The sequence below is a fragment of the Astatotilapia calliptera genome, chromosome 9, assembly GCF_900246225.1.
Source record: "Astatotilapia calliptera chromosome 9, fAstCal1.2, whole genome shotgun sequence".
In the NCBI taxonomy this organism is placed as follows: domain Eukaryota; kingdom Metazoa; phylum Chordata; class Actinopteri; order Cichliformes; family Cichlidae; genus Astatotilapia; species Astatotilapia calliptera.
The window spans coordinates 19,008,792-19,021,652 of record NC_039310.1 but is presented as its reverse complement, the minus strand read 5'-3'; the positions used below and the strand labels follow the sequence as shown (position 1 = coordinate 19,021,652).

General features: G+C 40.7%; 2 protein-coding genes across 14 annotated transcripts in view; one reads left to right on the top strand and one right to left on the bottom strand.

The window, feature by feature from the left end:
* LOC113029104 (sodium/hydrogen exchanger 9-like) overlaps window positions 1-8,310 on the bottom strand; it is a 62,063-nt gene extending 53,753 nt beyond the window's left edge. For 2 of the 9 annotated variants that reach the window (XM_026179727.1, XM_026179728.1), the window contains exons 1-5: window positions 8,096-8,308; window positions 6,952-7,124; window positions 2,919-2,996; window positions 2,638-2,714; window positions 240-352 (exon numbers count right to left, since the gene is read on the bottom strand). In XM_026179727.1, the coding sequence (XP_026035512.1) occupies window positions 240-352; window positions 2,638-2,714; window positions 2,919-2,996; window positions 6,952-7,124; window positions 8,096-8,297 (643 nt within the window). In that variant the 5' untranslated portion in view covers window positions 8,298-8,308. Of the gene's footprint in view, window positions 1-239; window positions 353-2,637; window positions 2,715-2,918; window positions 2,997-6,951; window positions 7,125-7,309; window positions 7,490-7,516; window positions 8,057-8,095 lie in introns of those variants that run through there. The other 7 variants (XR_003273343.1, XR_003273344.1, XM_026179726.1 and 4 more) reach the window with 7 other exon arrangements.
* Window positions 1-12,861, top strand: part of dipk2ab (divergent protein kinase domain 2Ab) — a 36,348-nt gene that overhangs the window by 2,212 nt on the left and 21,275 nt on the right. Inside the window, exon 3 of one of the 5 annotated variants that reach the window (XM_026179733.1) lies at window positions 319-497. The gene's annotated coding sequence lies outside the window, so the exon portion shown is untranslated. Of the gene's footprint in view, window positions 1-318; window positions 498-8,653; window positions 9,271-12,861 lie in introns of those variants that run through there. The other 4 variants (XM_026179731.1, XM_026179732.1, XM_026179730.1 and 1 more) reach the window with 4 other exon arrangements.

The window sequence follows — 12,861 nt, the reverse complement described above, 5'->3', positions numbered from 1 at the left end:
ATGGATTTTATTTCTGTAACTAATTTGTATGTATAAGGCAGAGCCTGGTGATGGGCCTTTTATATATCGACTGTGATCAACAGCCAAACATTTCATCTTTTACTTGTGGTAAGAAAAAAAAAAAAAGCACGTTTGCTTTACAAATTATAAAAGCACATATGCAAAAAAAACCACAAGATCAATGCTGCCACTGCAAGTGATGAGCTATTAGCAGAAGGTTATTTATAAAGGGTGACTACCTGGATCAGTGGCTGACATAATGGCACCAAAAAGGAGGCAGTGAGTGAGGAAGAATTCTTCTTTTTGTTCGCTCAACAGTACCATCAGTTTGGTGAAGCCGTACATGCAAGCCCTGGGATTGAGGACAAACAGACAGAAGGAAACACTGTGAGGTCATCAGGGAGCGCCAGCCAGAGCAGGTCTATCAGTCATCCCTCTAACCACAGCAGGGCTTCCCCTAGAGTAGTCTGGGTAATGGGGCCAGACGCTACCAGCAGGTGAGTTGACCCGTTTCCAGGCCGTAGCTCCTTTTTACACAAGCGAACACACAAAGCTGCGACTGTGCTGGGAATTTTATTATTTTATCCATGTTAATGCGAATGAGTGTGAATATCCATATGCTCCGAACTCGACCCCACATCCACCTACTAAATGAAACCACCCACGCACGCACACACACCACAAACCATCTTGGGGGTCAGTATCCATCTATCCTAACTGTTTGCATTCTTTTAAGACACTGTTATATACGGTACTCTCCAACATAACAGAACAGCATAAGTGTGTATGTGTGTGTGCATGCACAATGACCTAGAAGACTAAATATAACCCACTAACAGTCTTTGTGAAGGGCACTTTGACAGAAATATAAATGACACAATATTTTTATCAGCTCTGGAGCCAAATACAAAAATAAATCTAGTATTGTATCTCCACTGTGTTATCTCACTTATAAAGAAAAAAATAAAACTGTACACAAAGACTTGATAAAGCGTCCAGTCAGTTCAGCTCCTTAGTGATAACTGATGTATGCTGAGTACTAATCCAGTTAGTGTGGGGCATGCCATAATAATCAGTATGCCAGTGTGTCCTCTGGGGAACCTTTCTGTCCACTGGCATAGCTCTGTCGGTGACAGCACATGACCTGCCCCCTGCAGCCAGTATTTAAAGCACTGTCCTTAGGTCAAGCAACTAAGCTGTGTTATTCGTGTATCTTTAAGGAAGACTTGCGGTTAAGATGATTAATTGTGCATTGTGCGTTTGTGTGTGTGTGTGTTAGACATCCAGAGAGAGACAGAGAGAAAATGAGAGAGTCAGGCACAGAAAAAGACAGGAAGAGGACTGTAAATTGAGACAGAAAGATTCCCACACTCTCACGACACTAACTCCCTATGGGATATGACACGCTAACAAGCAGCAGGACTGGCCAGCTCTGATGCCTTAGCATTAAAAATGGAGCACATGAGGCGCCATGAACAAAACCTTTCCTGCTTCCCAGAGGGAACGGGGAAGTTTGACAAATGCTGCTCCAGGTAAAGGAATAATAGATGGAGCAAGGAAGGAAGGCAACATCCTTTAGCCAGTTAATTCCAGGCAATACTTTAAGCACATGACCTTCAAACCCACTTGTTTGAAATGACTGACTGGGGGAGTTAAGATCATTTATACATAAACAGAAAACACAATAAGTAAAAATGACAACTAGTAGAAGCTTTAAAAGCCTATTAAGGAAATGTTAGATGAAATAATGCTGTGGGTTTTGTTTTGTTTTTTTGTTTGTTTGTTTGTTTGGTTTTTTTTGGGGGGGGGGGGGGGGGGTGTAAATCCTGGACTGTTCAGTTTCTTCTAACCACAAAATGTGTTGAAGTTAAAGCAAGAAAATAACAACTAAGGAATTCTGAGGTTTTCTCACTTGCTCTGTGCAGCAATTAGAGCATCAGTGACAACTGGTTTAGAAAAAGCCTCAAATTCCTTCAGAGTGTGAGAGTGCCATCTAGCTATGTCAGGCTACAATAGCATCAGTAGATATCTGTACTCTCTCCAAAATCAATATTACTTGTGCTGAGTTTGGTGCACTGTAGTGTTATTACAGAAATTTTGATTAGTCGTAGAACCAAAAGCACAGGTGTAAGCACAGGATTTGGCTTATGGGGGCATTTACAGAACACTATTTCATATTACTGGTGACATGTGTTAGATAATGTCCATCAACGTATCCAAATCAGGGTCACGGAGGCATCTGGAGTCTATCCTAGCTGTCACAGGCAAGAGGTTGGGTACACCCTGGAAAGGTCACCAACCTGTCAGAGGGCTAACACACATGACAGACAACCATTCCCACTCACATTCACACCTACAGTCAATTCATAATCACCAGTTAACCTAACCTCAAGCTCATGCATTCTTTTGGGCTGTGGGAAGAGGCCAGAGTACCCAGAGAGAACCAATGTAGAGATGACTTGCAAAATCCATACAGAAAGCCCACATGCTAGATTCAAACCCAGGACCTTCTTGTTGTGAGTCAGTGCTAACCACTGCACCATAAAGCTATGCCTGAATTGTTTAACCGCATTTGTCTGTCATCTCAGTATTTCTTTTACTTCAGTTTATTTGCATAAATAAACAAAGAATTCTTACCCTATGCACATGCAGCTGATTATGGTACCTGCAAAAGCGTAGGTGAGAACAGATCCCAGGTTTGCAAGGAATCGTTTCTAGAACAACAAATAAAAATTAGTCCAATTAGTAACACTCACAAAACAAACAAGACAACAGTTTAGTAGACATTAAATACATCTGGTGTAAGAATCAGTACAGTGCACCATATGGGAAGTCCTTAACAGATGGACAACCCATGTACATTAAAAGAAATGGCCTTTTACACCCTTTTGGGAGACGTGTCAGGAGAGCAGTCTCACCTGATTAAGAGTGTAAGCTCCATGGAAGATGATGGGTGGCAGGAACAGATTGAAAAGGACCTGCAGATCAAAGGTCTCCTGTAAACGACAGAGCTGCTGTGTTGGTGACTGACAATGTTTCACGGGGAGCAAGAGAGTCTGACTGACAGACAGATTACATACACAAACACACACACAGTTCATTTCAGCAGCCCTGTTTTGGCAAACATGCACCTTTTCTCAATTGTGTTCAAGTGCCTGATATCTCCTTTCTTCAAAAAACAAAACAAAAACACAAAATCAAATTTTGTAAATAACAAAAGTGGGATATGTGCTACGTGCATAGGCGTGCCTTAAACCTGCATTCTATCTGAAGGCCGCCAGATGGCGATAGTTTTGCGGCCTTATAGAATTCTACTGGAAAAACACATTCCTGTTGAGATAGCGGGCTCACTCACTCACTTTGGGTCATATCAAATTAGCCTATTGTGGTCATACTGTGCTTCAAAATGGATCTTATCTGAGCAGTAAGACCTGCTCCTTCTCGTCACATGTGTGTTTTTAAAGCCAGGATTATGATCGTAGAAACGGTCATATCAAGCCTTCAAAACAAGTCTGCACAAACTATTACTATCCATCTTTTATACATGTACATTTTCCACACCTGGAAGCAAAGGTTACCAATGAGTAACCCCACCCCTGGGTTCCTCAGTGCAACACTGGAAATGTTGCATAGTGATAAATAATACAAATAAATAATGTTATAATAGACTTTTTTCTAGTTATAGATGAAAATATTAACATTTTAACTTTATGATTTGGTTTGCTGCCCACTATTCCCTCAGTCCTGGTTTTTGTGAAAGTGAACTTAAATCAAAGTATGAGTGAAATACAGTGATTTGCTTTTAATGACCAAAAAGCCTGTGCTGCATGTTGTTAGTTTAGTCTTTATTGTGGCATTAATATTTATACAAGCCAGCTAATGCTGAAGTTTTATATCAGTTTCCAAGCTGTTTAGTAATTATTTCTGATTGTTTCCTATGGCTCACCCTCACTGGCTCATGGTCTACCCCGTGTCACCCCGTTTTAGAAAATCATGGAAACACCCGTGTTCATTCTTATGTACCACCTTTTTTTTCTTTTAACTGCTTCCACCTCATGATATATAGCAAAAGCAGGCTCCCACCTATCTAGATCTGTGTGCTCAAAAACATTTTAGTAATAAAATGCTACGAAATCTTCTCAACAACAATCTGAACTTTCAATCTGGCAGCTACAGTGCGGTTACATCACTTCAGATCTCTCAGTGGCTCGATGATATAATCACTGTGTACTGCCCAAGTCTTCTGACTCACACTGATTAAAGCAAGGCATAACAAGAAAAGAGAGGTCTAACTGCTTCTGTCAATCTTCATCATAGCAGCTCCCAGAATTTATGGTAACCCAGTGCTACATCCACACAGAAAACAAGTAAATGTCATTAAAACACGATCTTAAAAAAACCCAACTGCATTACTGTCAATACAAATAAAAACCAGCGCCCACAAGTATTTTTGTACATAGCGTGCTCTCTCGCTGTCTGTTTCTCACCCAAGCCGATGTGATGCAATGCAAGCAGCTAAGCAAGGTAGCCTTTCATGTTCTTCATCCTTGAATCCTTTTTAAGTCTATTGTGGATACATTTTGAAGATCAAAAGGCAGCGATATTCAATTCAGATCAAAATAAAACTACTTTTTCTTGGTTCCTACATTGCACAGGGTCTTACATTGCTCAGAACCTTACTCGAGTTCAATTACATTTCAGGCCAAAGGAGTGAGACGGGGGAAGTGACGCTTGCTGACATACTGCTGTGGTCACAGGCATTTAAGAACGACCTAGATTTGGCTTGCTTTAACGAAGCTTTATGGAAAAAAACAACAACACAGAAGCATGACTATTTAGATGAATGAAAGTAGGCCTCTCTCTGTAAATCCTATTTCCAGGATGCACTGCATTTTGGTGAATATTTACCCAAGTACAGGTTGGGGACATTTGGAAGATTGCATTTTTGTTTTTAAATTAATATTTCGAATGCTGTAGAGTCCCCTATAGAGTAAGGAAAGCCAATATGCTTTCTCAGTAATTCACACTTGAGGTGCTTCTAGAGCTACAAATTGCTCCTTTCTTTGCTACCATAACCCAGCTCAATACAAATTACTATTTTGTGGTTGCAATTACCCACACAGCACTATATATATGTTTTTTCCCCATTTATGCAGGCTGTGTATGACAAATACAAAACTGTGCAACACACACTAATACAGATACACTGTAATCAATAAATTATGCATATGCTGGGGGTTTTATACAAAGGGCCACCTGCACCACAGACTTGAGAATGGAGGTGTGTTGTATGCACTAATTGCCTCTTCAGCTGAGCAGCACTAAATTTAATCAGACCACAAACTTTAATGCCTTACTCCCCAGTGGCACGTAATGGACTCAGTAATGCAATGAAATCCTTATCTCTCCCTGCTAGGACCCCATATGTATCAGGCTTAATGGCGTGAAGGCAACACAGAACAGGTCTGACCAATGTAATGGCCTTTGTGGTAGCCTCTGCTGGTTTGCTAATGAGACCCCCGCATTCAAAAGGGGCCAAAAAGTCCAAGCCATTAGCGAAGAGTTACACTCGACCGGGATGATTCGCAACGTTCAAGCCTCACTGCTGCCTTTCTCTTGCGGTGAAATGTGGCACCGAGATTAAGAAACACAATTTAGAACGCCCTCGTTCCGCGTTCTCTTAAGCTCGTTGGTGCATGTGTGGCTGAAGCTCCGGTTTATCGTTTGGCTTCTTTGATATGACAAATCTCTGATCACGGCACTAAAATATGAAAGCGTGGCGGAAAAAAACAGTGTTCATGCTGATGACAGCCAAAGGTCCGCTCTTGAGGCTTAGGCTTTTCTGCTTAGAAGTGATGTTAGAGTCTCTGCTAATTCCTTTTTAACAAATAACTGCTGTGATTAGTTTGCAGGCTTGGGGCTTAAGGTTGCAGCATTACTCCTGTTGCACCTCAGTGACAGAAATAACATGTATTTATGGTACTTGAATAATCCGAATCATTGTCTGTAGGAGCTCAAACCAGATTTCGGATTTCACAAACATCAAACTGGCTCCCAATTAAATGATTTTTAATCATACCATACCCCTATTTGGGTCTTTTTGTTATCATCAGCAGCAAATCCTTGTGTTTTGGTGTATTATTTACTTTATCATAGCCCCTCATTCTTGCATCATTACTGTGTTCTCTGACACAGATTGAAGTGTCCAACTTATTCTAAGAGGAAAATGCTGCAATGCCTGTTGAGATGCTATCTTACATCTTTCCTGCACTGCAGAGAAAACTGCTTGCAAGAGTATCTCATTATAAGCTTGCTGCATGTAAACAAGCAGGGAAATGTCTTGAGAGCGCAATTTTGCGAGAAAGCGCTACAGTTTCTAGCAAAAGCTTAATTTAGTTGTTTTGTTGTTTAGTGATTAAACCCGTGTTGTGTTGCTTCATTTTACTTGACTGGAACTGTGTCCATATGTGGTCCCTTAAATTTAATTTCCCTCTGTATGCACGGCACACCTGAAAATGTAATCCCCACTATCTGATCCTGACTAAAACCTTAATACAGGTTAAATTGCTCTCTCGTCCTCCCTTTCCTTGCACCACCACTCTTGACTTTTTCTAAGAACAAACAGACCATGAGAGTTTAAAGGAAAACCAATAACTAAGAACCATTAGAGGACTCTGTTGATGTAAATAGCCAGCATACTCAAGAGGCACAATATGGATCTGATCCAGGAAAAGACAATGAAAACAAAAGCTATTTCAGTCAAAAGAAATTACATCAGAGGAAAAACCATCCTGTATGCAGCTATTTGCTTTCAGATATTCTTAATGGGGTTTTTATTATGTAGTTTATTTTTGTTTTCTTGAGAAAATGTTTATTTTAGGGCAGATCGCTGGATTTATTCTGTTTTGATGTGTTTTGTCAGGGAAGGTGAAATCAAACAACCACAGTTACCTCAGGATGTGAGCTGAACTGGCCTTTTTCATTTCCGACATGTCCGTGTGGTGTGATGTTGACCATCGTGATGTTAGAAGTGTTCGCTTGCTCATTTGCTGCTGTTGTGTTCCCCGGACACTGCTCTCCTTTATCAGTCCATATTAATCTCACAGTTAACCCCAGAAGCAAACCTGCAAAAGAATTACAAACAGCAAAAACTGTTATTAAAGGGGTAATTCACTATATTACACTAAAAACAACAACTTTGGGTTCTGGAAAAGAATGAAAGTGCAATGTGCCACATGTTGACATAAATGTGCACATTTTAAAACTATTTCCATGCATCAAGTATAGGACAACTGATTGCTTGTTACACCTGCATATCAGGAGTCACCTAAAGATGCTGTGTTCTCGTATAAAATGATGAATAAAGCAAAATGAGATGCCGGTGTCCAAAACTGCATGCCTCTGAAACCCCAGAAATGTCTTCTATAAACATTTTCGATACATCTTTCAAGCCCCGAGTCCAGGAAGTATTGCTGAATAACGGCTTCCGTAGTCTGTAAATATTTAGGCTACTTACCATAAAACATTGCAACCCCAGCTTCATTTACCAATTTATATTTGAACTGCTTTAACTTCCACACACTGAGGATGGTTATGAGTGCCAGGGTGACAGCAGCGAACACCGGTAACGCTACAGTATCTTGTTTTTGCTGCACAGCGCCCGACATCATCAAAAGCCTGGGTCAAACTTTTCGGAAAGAACTCTGCTACTTTTTTTGGCTCAGACACAGCAACATCCGCATCAGCAGCGCCCTGAGAGCCCGTGCTGCCTTCAGTAATACTTGGAATTTGCAGTTTTTTCGTGCGAAGGCTTGGAGGGGGGAAAAGCACCATATTTTTAATTAAAAAAAAGAAAGATAAGATAATGTAGGGCAATAAAAATGTGTTGGTATGCTTTTTGGGTTTGTTTGTTTTTTTAATAAATGACGAAATACAGAGCTTCTTTATGCTTCGTCATTAATGCAACACAAATGTAGGCCGATGAAATCAGATACAATCAAAGAAAAGTTAAGCACACGCAAGAACTGGACATTCAGAGAGAGATATATTAAATCCTTTATCGCGTGGGAAAAGAATACGTGTCACAGTTACTTACCTGTTCTGCTGACATTATGTTTTTGCAAAGCAATAAAAAATATTGACGGTGTTTTCATAAGCCACAGAAAATAACACACGTTGGGTGTCATCCTCCTATTTTCCAGCAGATGGCAGACAATACAAACATATGAAAGCGTGATTCTCAGCTGCTGCGATATTTGATCGTACTGTTTATCGTTCTTTATCAGTAAGTGAATCATTCATAGTCAGAAATTAACAGAGAATAAAATAAAATTAAGTGGTTTATGAATTAGTCTTTATTTTAGGCCACATTGACTGAGCACGACATCTTTTACTTGCAGTGTATTGTCTTTATTTTATTTTATTGTGCTCTTGTTGACTGAAAAAAATGAAAAAAGTATATCAATTAGACCTTGTATGAGTTTACTTTAACTATGCAGCCGTTTATATTAGCAGTATGGTTTTTTTACTTACCACCTCTAGCATCTTTCTTTCCTTCTCACATTAAACTAAACGGTACAACAATCTAAAATGAACATTAATTTCAGGTAATGTTACAAATTCTTTAAAAGGCTGGTGTTAGCCTAATTGGAGCGACATGAAAGGAAAAAAAATAGAAATTCTGGTAAAGTTTGCACTGGGGGCGGCATTCCAGACAAGACAATATTAGAATAATCGCTTAGCAACCGTGCCCGTAAACAGAGAACGGTTGTCGTAAAGAGTAAAGAGGCTGGTGTTGAAAAGAGTCGAAACAGAACCCATTGTGGTGTTGGAGAGGAGTGAGCAGCTGCCTGAGAGAACAAGAAAAGAGGCAATACCGTGACCGCGGACGGGACTCGCAACACGCGGACAGATATGGACGTTAATTCACCGCACGGACGCTGTTGTCCTTTGTAAAGAGGAGTCCGTCGTCCAGTCGGAAACATCCGGTAAACGAAGAGTTAAGGACTCGACAGCTCAACTGTTTATTTCAGCGGCTAGCAGGCTAGCTGGCTAGATACCTAAGAGCTAGAAATGGGAAGCCCGTTTGAGTGTGCTTGATAGAGATCTTCGTCGAGCTTTGAAGAAGCAGCTTTCGGCTGAGATACAATCGCCGGTGTTTTAAAGTCCCCTCTCGTCCGCCTCGTAAGTAGCCGCAACTTTGAAGAATGATATCAGCTGAGCGCTAACCATTTCACTACTACAAAGCCGGAGAGGGGGGAAAAGTCACAGGTTTGTTTCACAGTTGTTTCTTCTCTTTGCAGTCCGTGCTGCCTTTGAACTCTTTTTCTTTTTTGTTTTGTTTTTTATTTAAAGCGAGAGGAGGTAAATTGTGCATTGCAGAAGTCGCTCACACGTCTATTTTTGAGCAGTTCGATAAAGAAAAAAAAATCCATAAAAGCAATAAAAACTCAATGTTTTGATTTTTTATATATCAGTAAGGGAGGGAAGGAAAACAAAGCTTTTTTTTTTTCTTAACAGTTCGAGTGTCCGTCGTGTGACCTTAGATCAAGCAAAGATAATTAAAGCAAAAAAGGACAACAAACCTCATCGCTTTTTAAAAACAAACTCTTATCAGATGCCCACATCCACTGTGCGGTGACAAGAAGCATATTATTACCGCTATTACTGCTGGTGGTGTCATTTTAGTTGCAGCGGAACAGTCTAAGCATAGGTGGTTAGTATGTTTCCCTCTAATTACACGCTGTTTTTAATCTTTTCGTTATTTGCCTTGCATTAGAGACTATAGCAAGACTCCTATGCACAATTTGATGTTGAATCAAAAAAGGGGGAAAAAGCATAATGGGGGGAAAATGGATGAGAATGGATACACTGCAGAGTGAAGACAATGTGCTGCCCCTGAACTCTATTTGTATGCAGATCATACTAAATTACAGCAACAACGCTGGTGTCCAGGAGGTATCATGTTTGCCGGAGGCGCTATTAACGTTTTAGTATTTATTTAACAAAACATTGCTCCCCCCCGATTCTCACCCCTTAATTTCCCACTGTAGTTTCAAGCTATTTAAAACACTTCATCTCAACAGGTTTGCTTTGGATTCGCCTTCCTTTTGGCAAAAACACAACAGGTTGAGCCTGTTTCTTTTTCTCCATCAAGCCTAAAAGCACCTAAAATATAAGCTTAACTTTGAGAGGATTTAAAAAACGAATGAATAGATCTGACCATGAGATTTCTGTGGCATAGTAATAATTGCACTTTCTTTGAAAACTGCTGCCCTTGATTCCTTCAAAGGAAAAAAAAAAAAGATTAGCACAAGAGTTTTAGTGTTTGGTTCCACACAAAGCTCATAATAAGTCCTATGGAATTTCTCTTTACAGTCTAATGAATAGGACGGGCTGCTTAAAATTAATTTTTCTATATCGGGAGACTAATTGCGGAGGCTTTCTGCTAGGTTAGTTGACGAGGGAACTATGAAAATAGCCTGATACACTTAAGGCGTTCTGCTGGTGGTTGATTTGAATGTTTCTGAGTGCTCGGCAGGGGAACGTCTCATAATTGCAGCCTAAAAGCTCCCACAGCAGCAGTATATTTTTGTTTTTGACCTCCAGACATGCCAAATCAGTCTCAGATAAAGTAACTTGTAGAGCAGACGGAGAAACAGACAAAGGTGGGAGAACGAATGTCTTTAAGGTAATCGATTTCATTTCCTCCCCATCCAAATGCATTTCCCGATTGTTTAAACTGCAGCTCGCTTTGACAGCTTGTTTTAATCATTTCACTCGGCTGACATGTTTGCCTTGCAGTAGCATTAACATGGGATTCAGATTCATGCCAACTCCCCAAACTTTTCCAGAGAGATCGTGGGTTGTGCAACCGTGCAGCTGTTTAAATTAAACAGAAAAGGGAGAAGCTGTTTTCAGTTGGGGAATCCAGAGTAGGTCTTCGCAGTGTGTTCTTAACAACTGCGTCATTTTGGCGCAAAGCAGATACTATTGATATTCTCATTAAAACCCCTCTCGTGTTTGGTTTGGGCCAGAGATGAATGGACTAATGTTCATTGTGGGGATGCTGCTAATTGGTACTTATAATCCGAGGACTCAATTTTCCATTAGGCGTGCGAATGTTACTGTCATTTGTATCTATCCATCACTGTCTATGTGTTTGCTGTACTGAGGCAACCCGGCTGCGGCTGAATGTTTTTGTGATCAAACATTATTGACTCCCACGGTCGATAATCCTGGCAACAGTAGTTCCTCTCTCCAGCTAGAACCACACATTGCAAAGCAAGTGAGGTGGCGGTGGTGGCGGCAGCGGTGGTGGTGAGGGGCAGAGGTTACTTTTTTTCCCCCCCTCCAGCTTTGAGGATTCGGGGGTAATGCCAGCGGTCCTGCAGGTAGCTGCTCTCGCGTGTGTGTTTGTGTGCATCCATTCAGAGATGGAGAAGTGCTGCTCTGTATTCAAGTGATCTATTTCCAGTCATTTCAATCACAAGAGCAATAACTCAAAGCTTTTCTTTTCTTGCTGGCCGCTAGTTATACATCAGTTATCTTTTTTTTTTTTCTCTCTCTCTATTTTACCAACTTCTCCATTGTATTTCAGTCCTTTTCCCCACTTCCCACCATGCACTCTCTTTTGCATTTCCATTGGAATTAATCAAGCATGTTCTTGTGTGGCTTGACTTCATTATATCATAATGAAGTTTAGCCTCAGGTGCAGTCAAGAAAAGGGTTAGCTGGAGAGTAGCCTTGCCCTTGCACACCATTATCTGAAGCTGGTTCTTACACAATGAGCTTTAGGAAAGATTATTCAAGAAAGAAATTTCCTTTTCAATCCCCTCCTCTTTATCTGAGTTTTTCTTTTAAAATCTAAGTTTAATAAAAGTTGAAATATTAGAATATTACCATGTCATCTTCCTCTGTCTCAACCTTTGTCATTCTGTTTTAAGCCAACATGGGGCCTATTGCTTCATCTTGTGCCTTTTCAGTCCCAGTAATGAGCCATTTTGCGGCTCTTAACATCTGCCAAACTTGGAACATTTTGAATGCGGGACTCATCTTCCATGCATGAGGAGTCAGGCATCCTTTGATTTGCCCTCTTTTCTTTGCTTCTCTTTCGAAGCGCTCACCGCTATACTTTGTAGACTGAGTACGCTGAAAAACTTTCTTAGCCCACTTTTGGCAGCGGCCCTGTATCATGAGAAGTAATTTGGTGCTTATTCTAAACAGAGTTTTTTCCCCTCCTCTTGGTATTCTACATCCCTCCCATCTTTTGAAGAGGCACTGTGACGGTTGTCTGGTAGGAAAAGGGGGGGGGGGGGGTAATTTTAAACTGTTTTCTGTGGGCACAGTGAGGTTTGCCCCAAAGAAAACACTGCTTTAAATTTCAATGCCCTTCAATAAAAACATCTGGCTTTAATTTAGAACTTTAAGTGAACTTTGCCCTCAGCAAGAACCTGAGTAGGCAACCTTGCCATGGAGCCCTATGCAGTCTGCCTTTCTCTCTCACCACGTTCTCTTAAATAACTCCCATCATACCGCAATAGTCAGTGAGGGGAGTTAAATAAATGGTTTTGCAGGTGTAAAATTCACGAGGAAGCAGTCTAGTGGGGTAATTACCAGGGAAAGAGATCCCCGTCTTAAATTGCCATGTCATTCTCCCAATAAAGCTGAATGTTTTCATCTTATTCCCACTATTACTGTGCTTGTAGCAGCAGCAGCAGCAGGTTATAAAAAAACCTAAACTCCAGTAGCATTTCAAACTGCACCCGCTCATGCGCCATGCTAATCGTGGCACGCTATAAACCCATAGATGGCCGATTTGTGTGTTTCATTGACAATAATTTGAGTGTTAAAGTTGTCTTT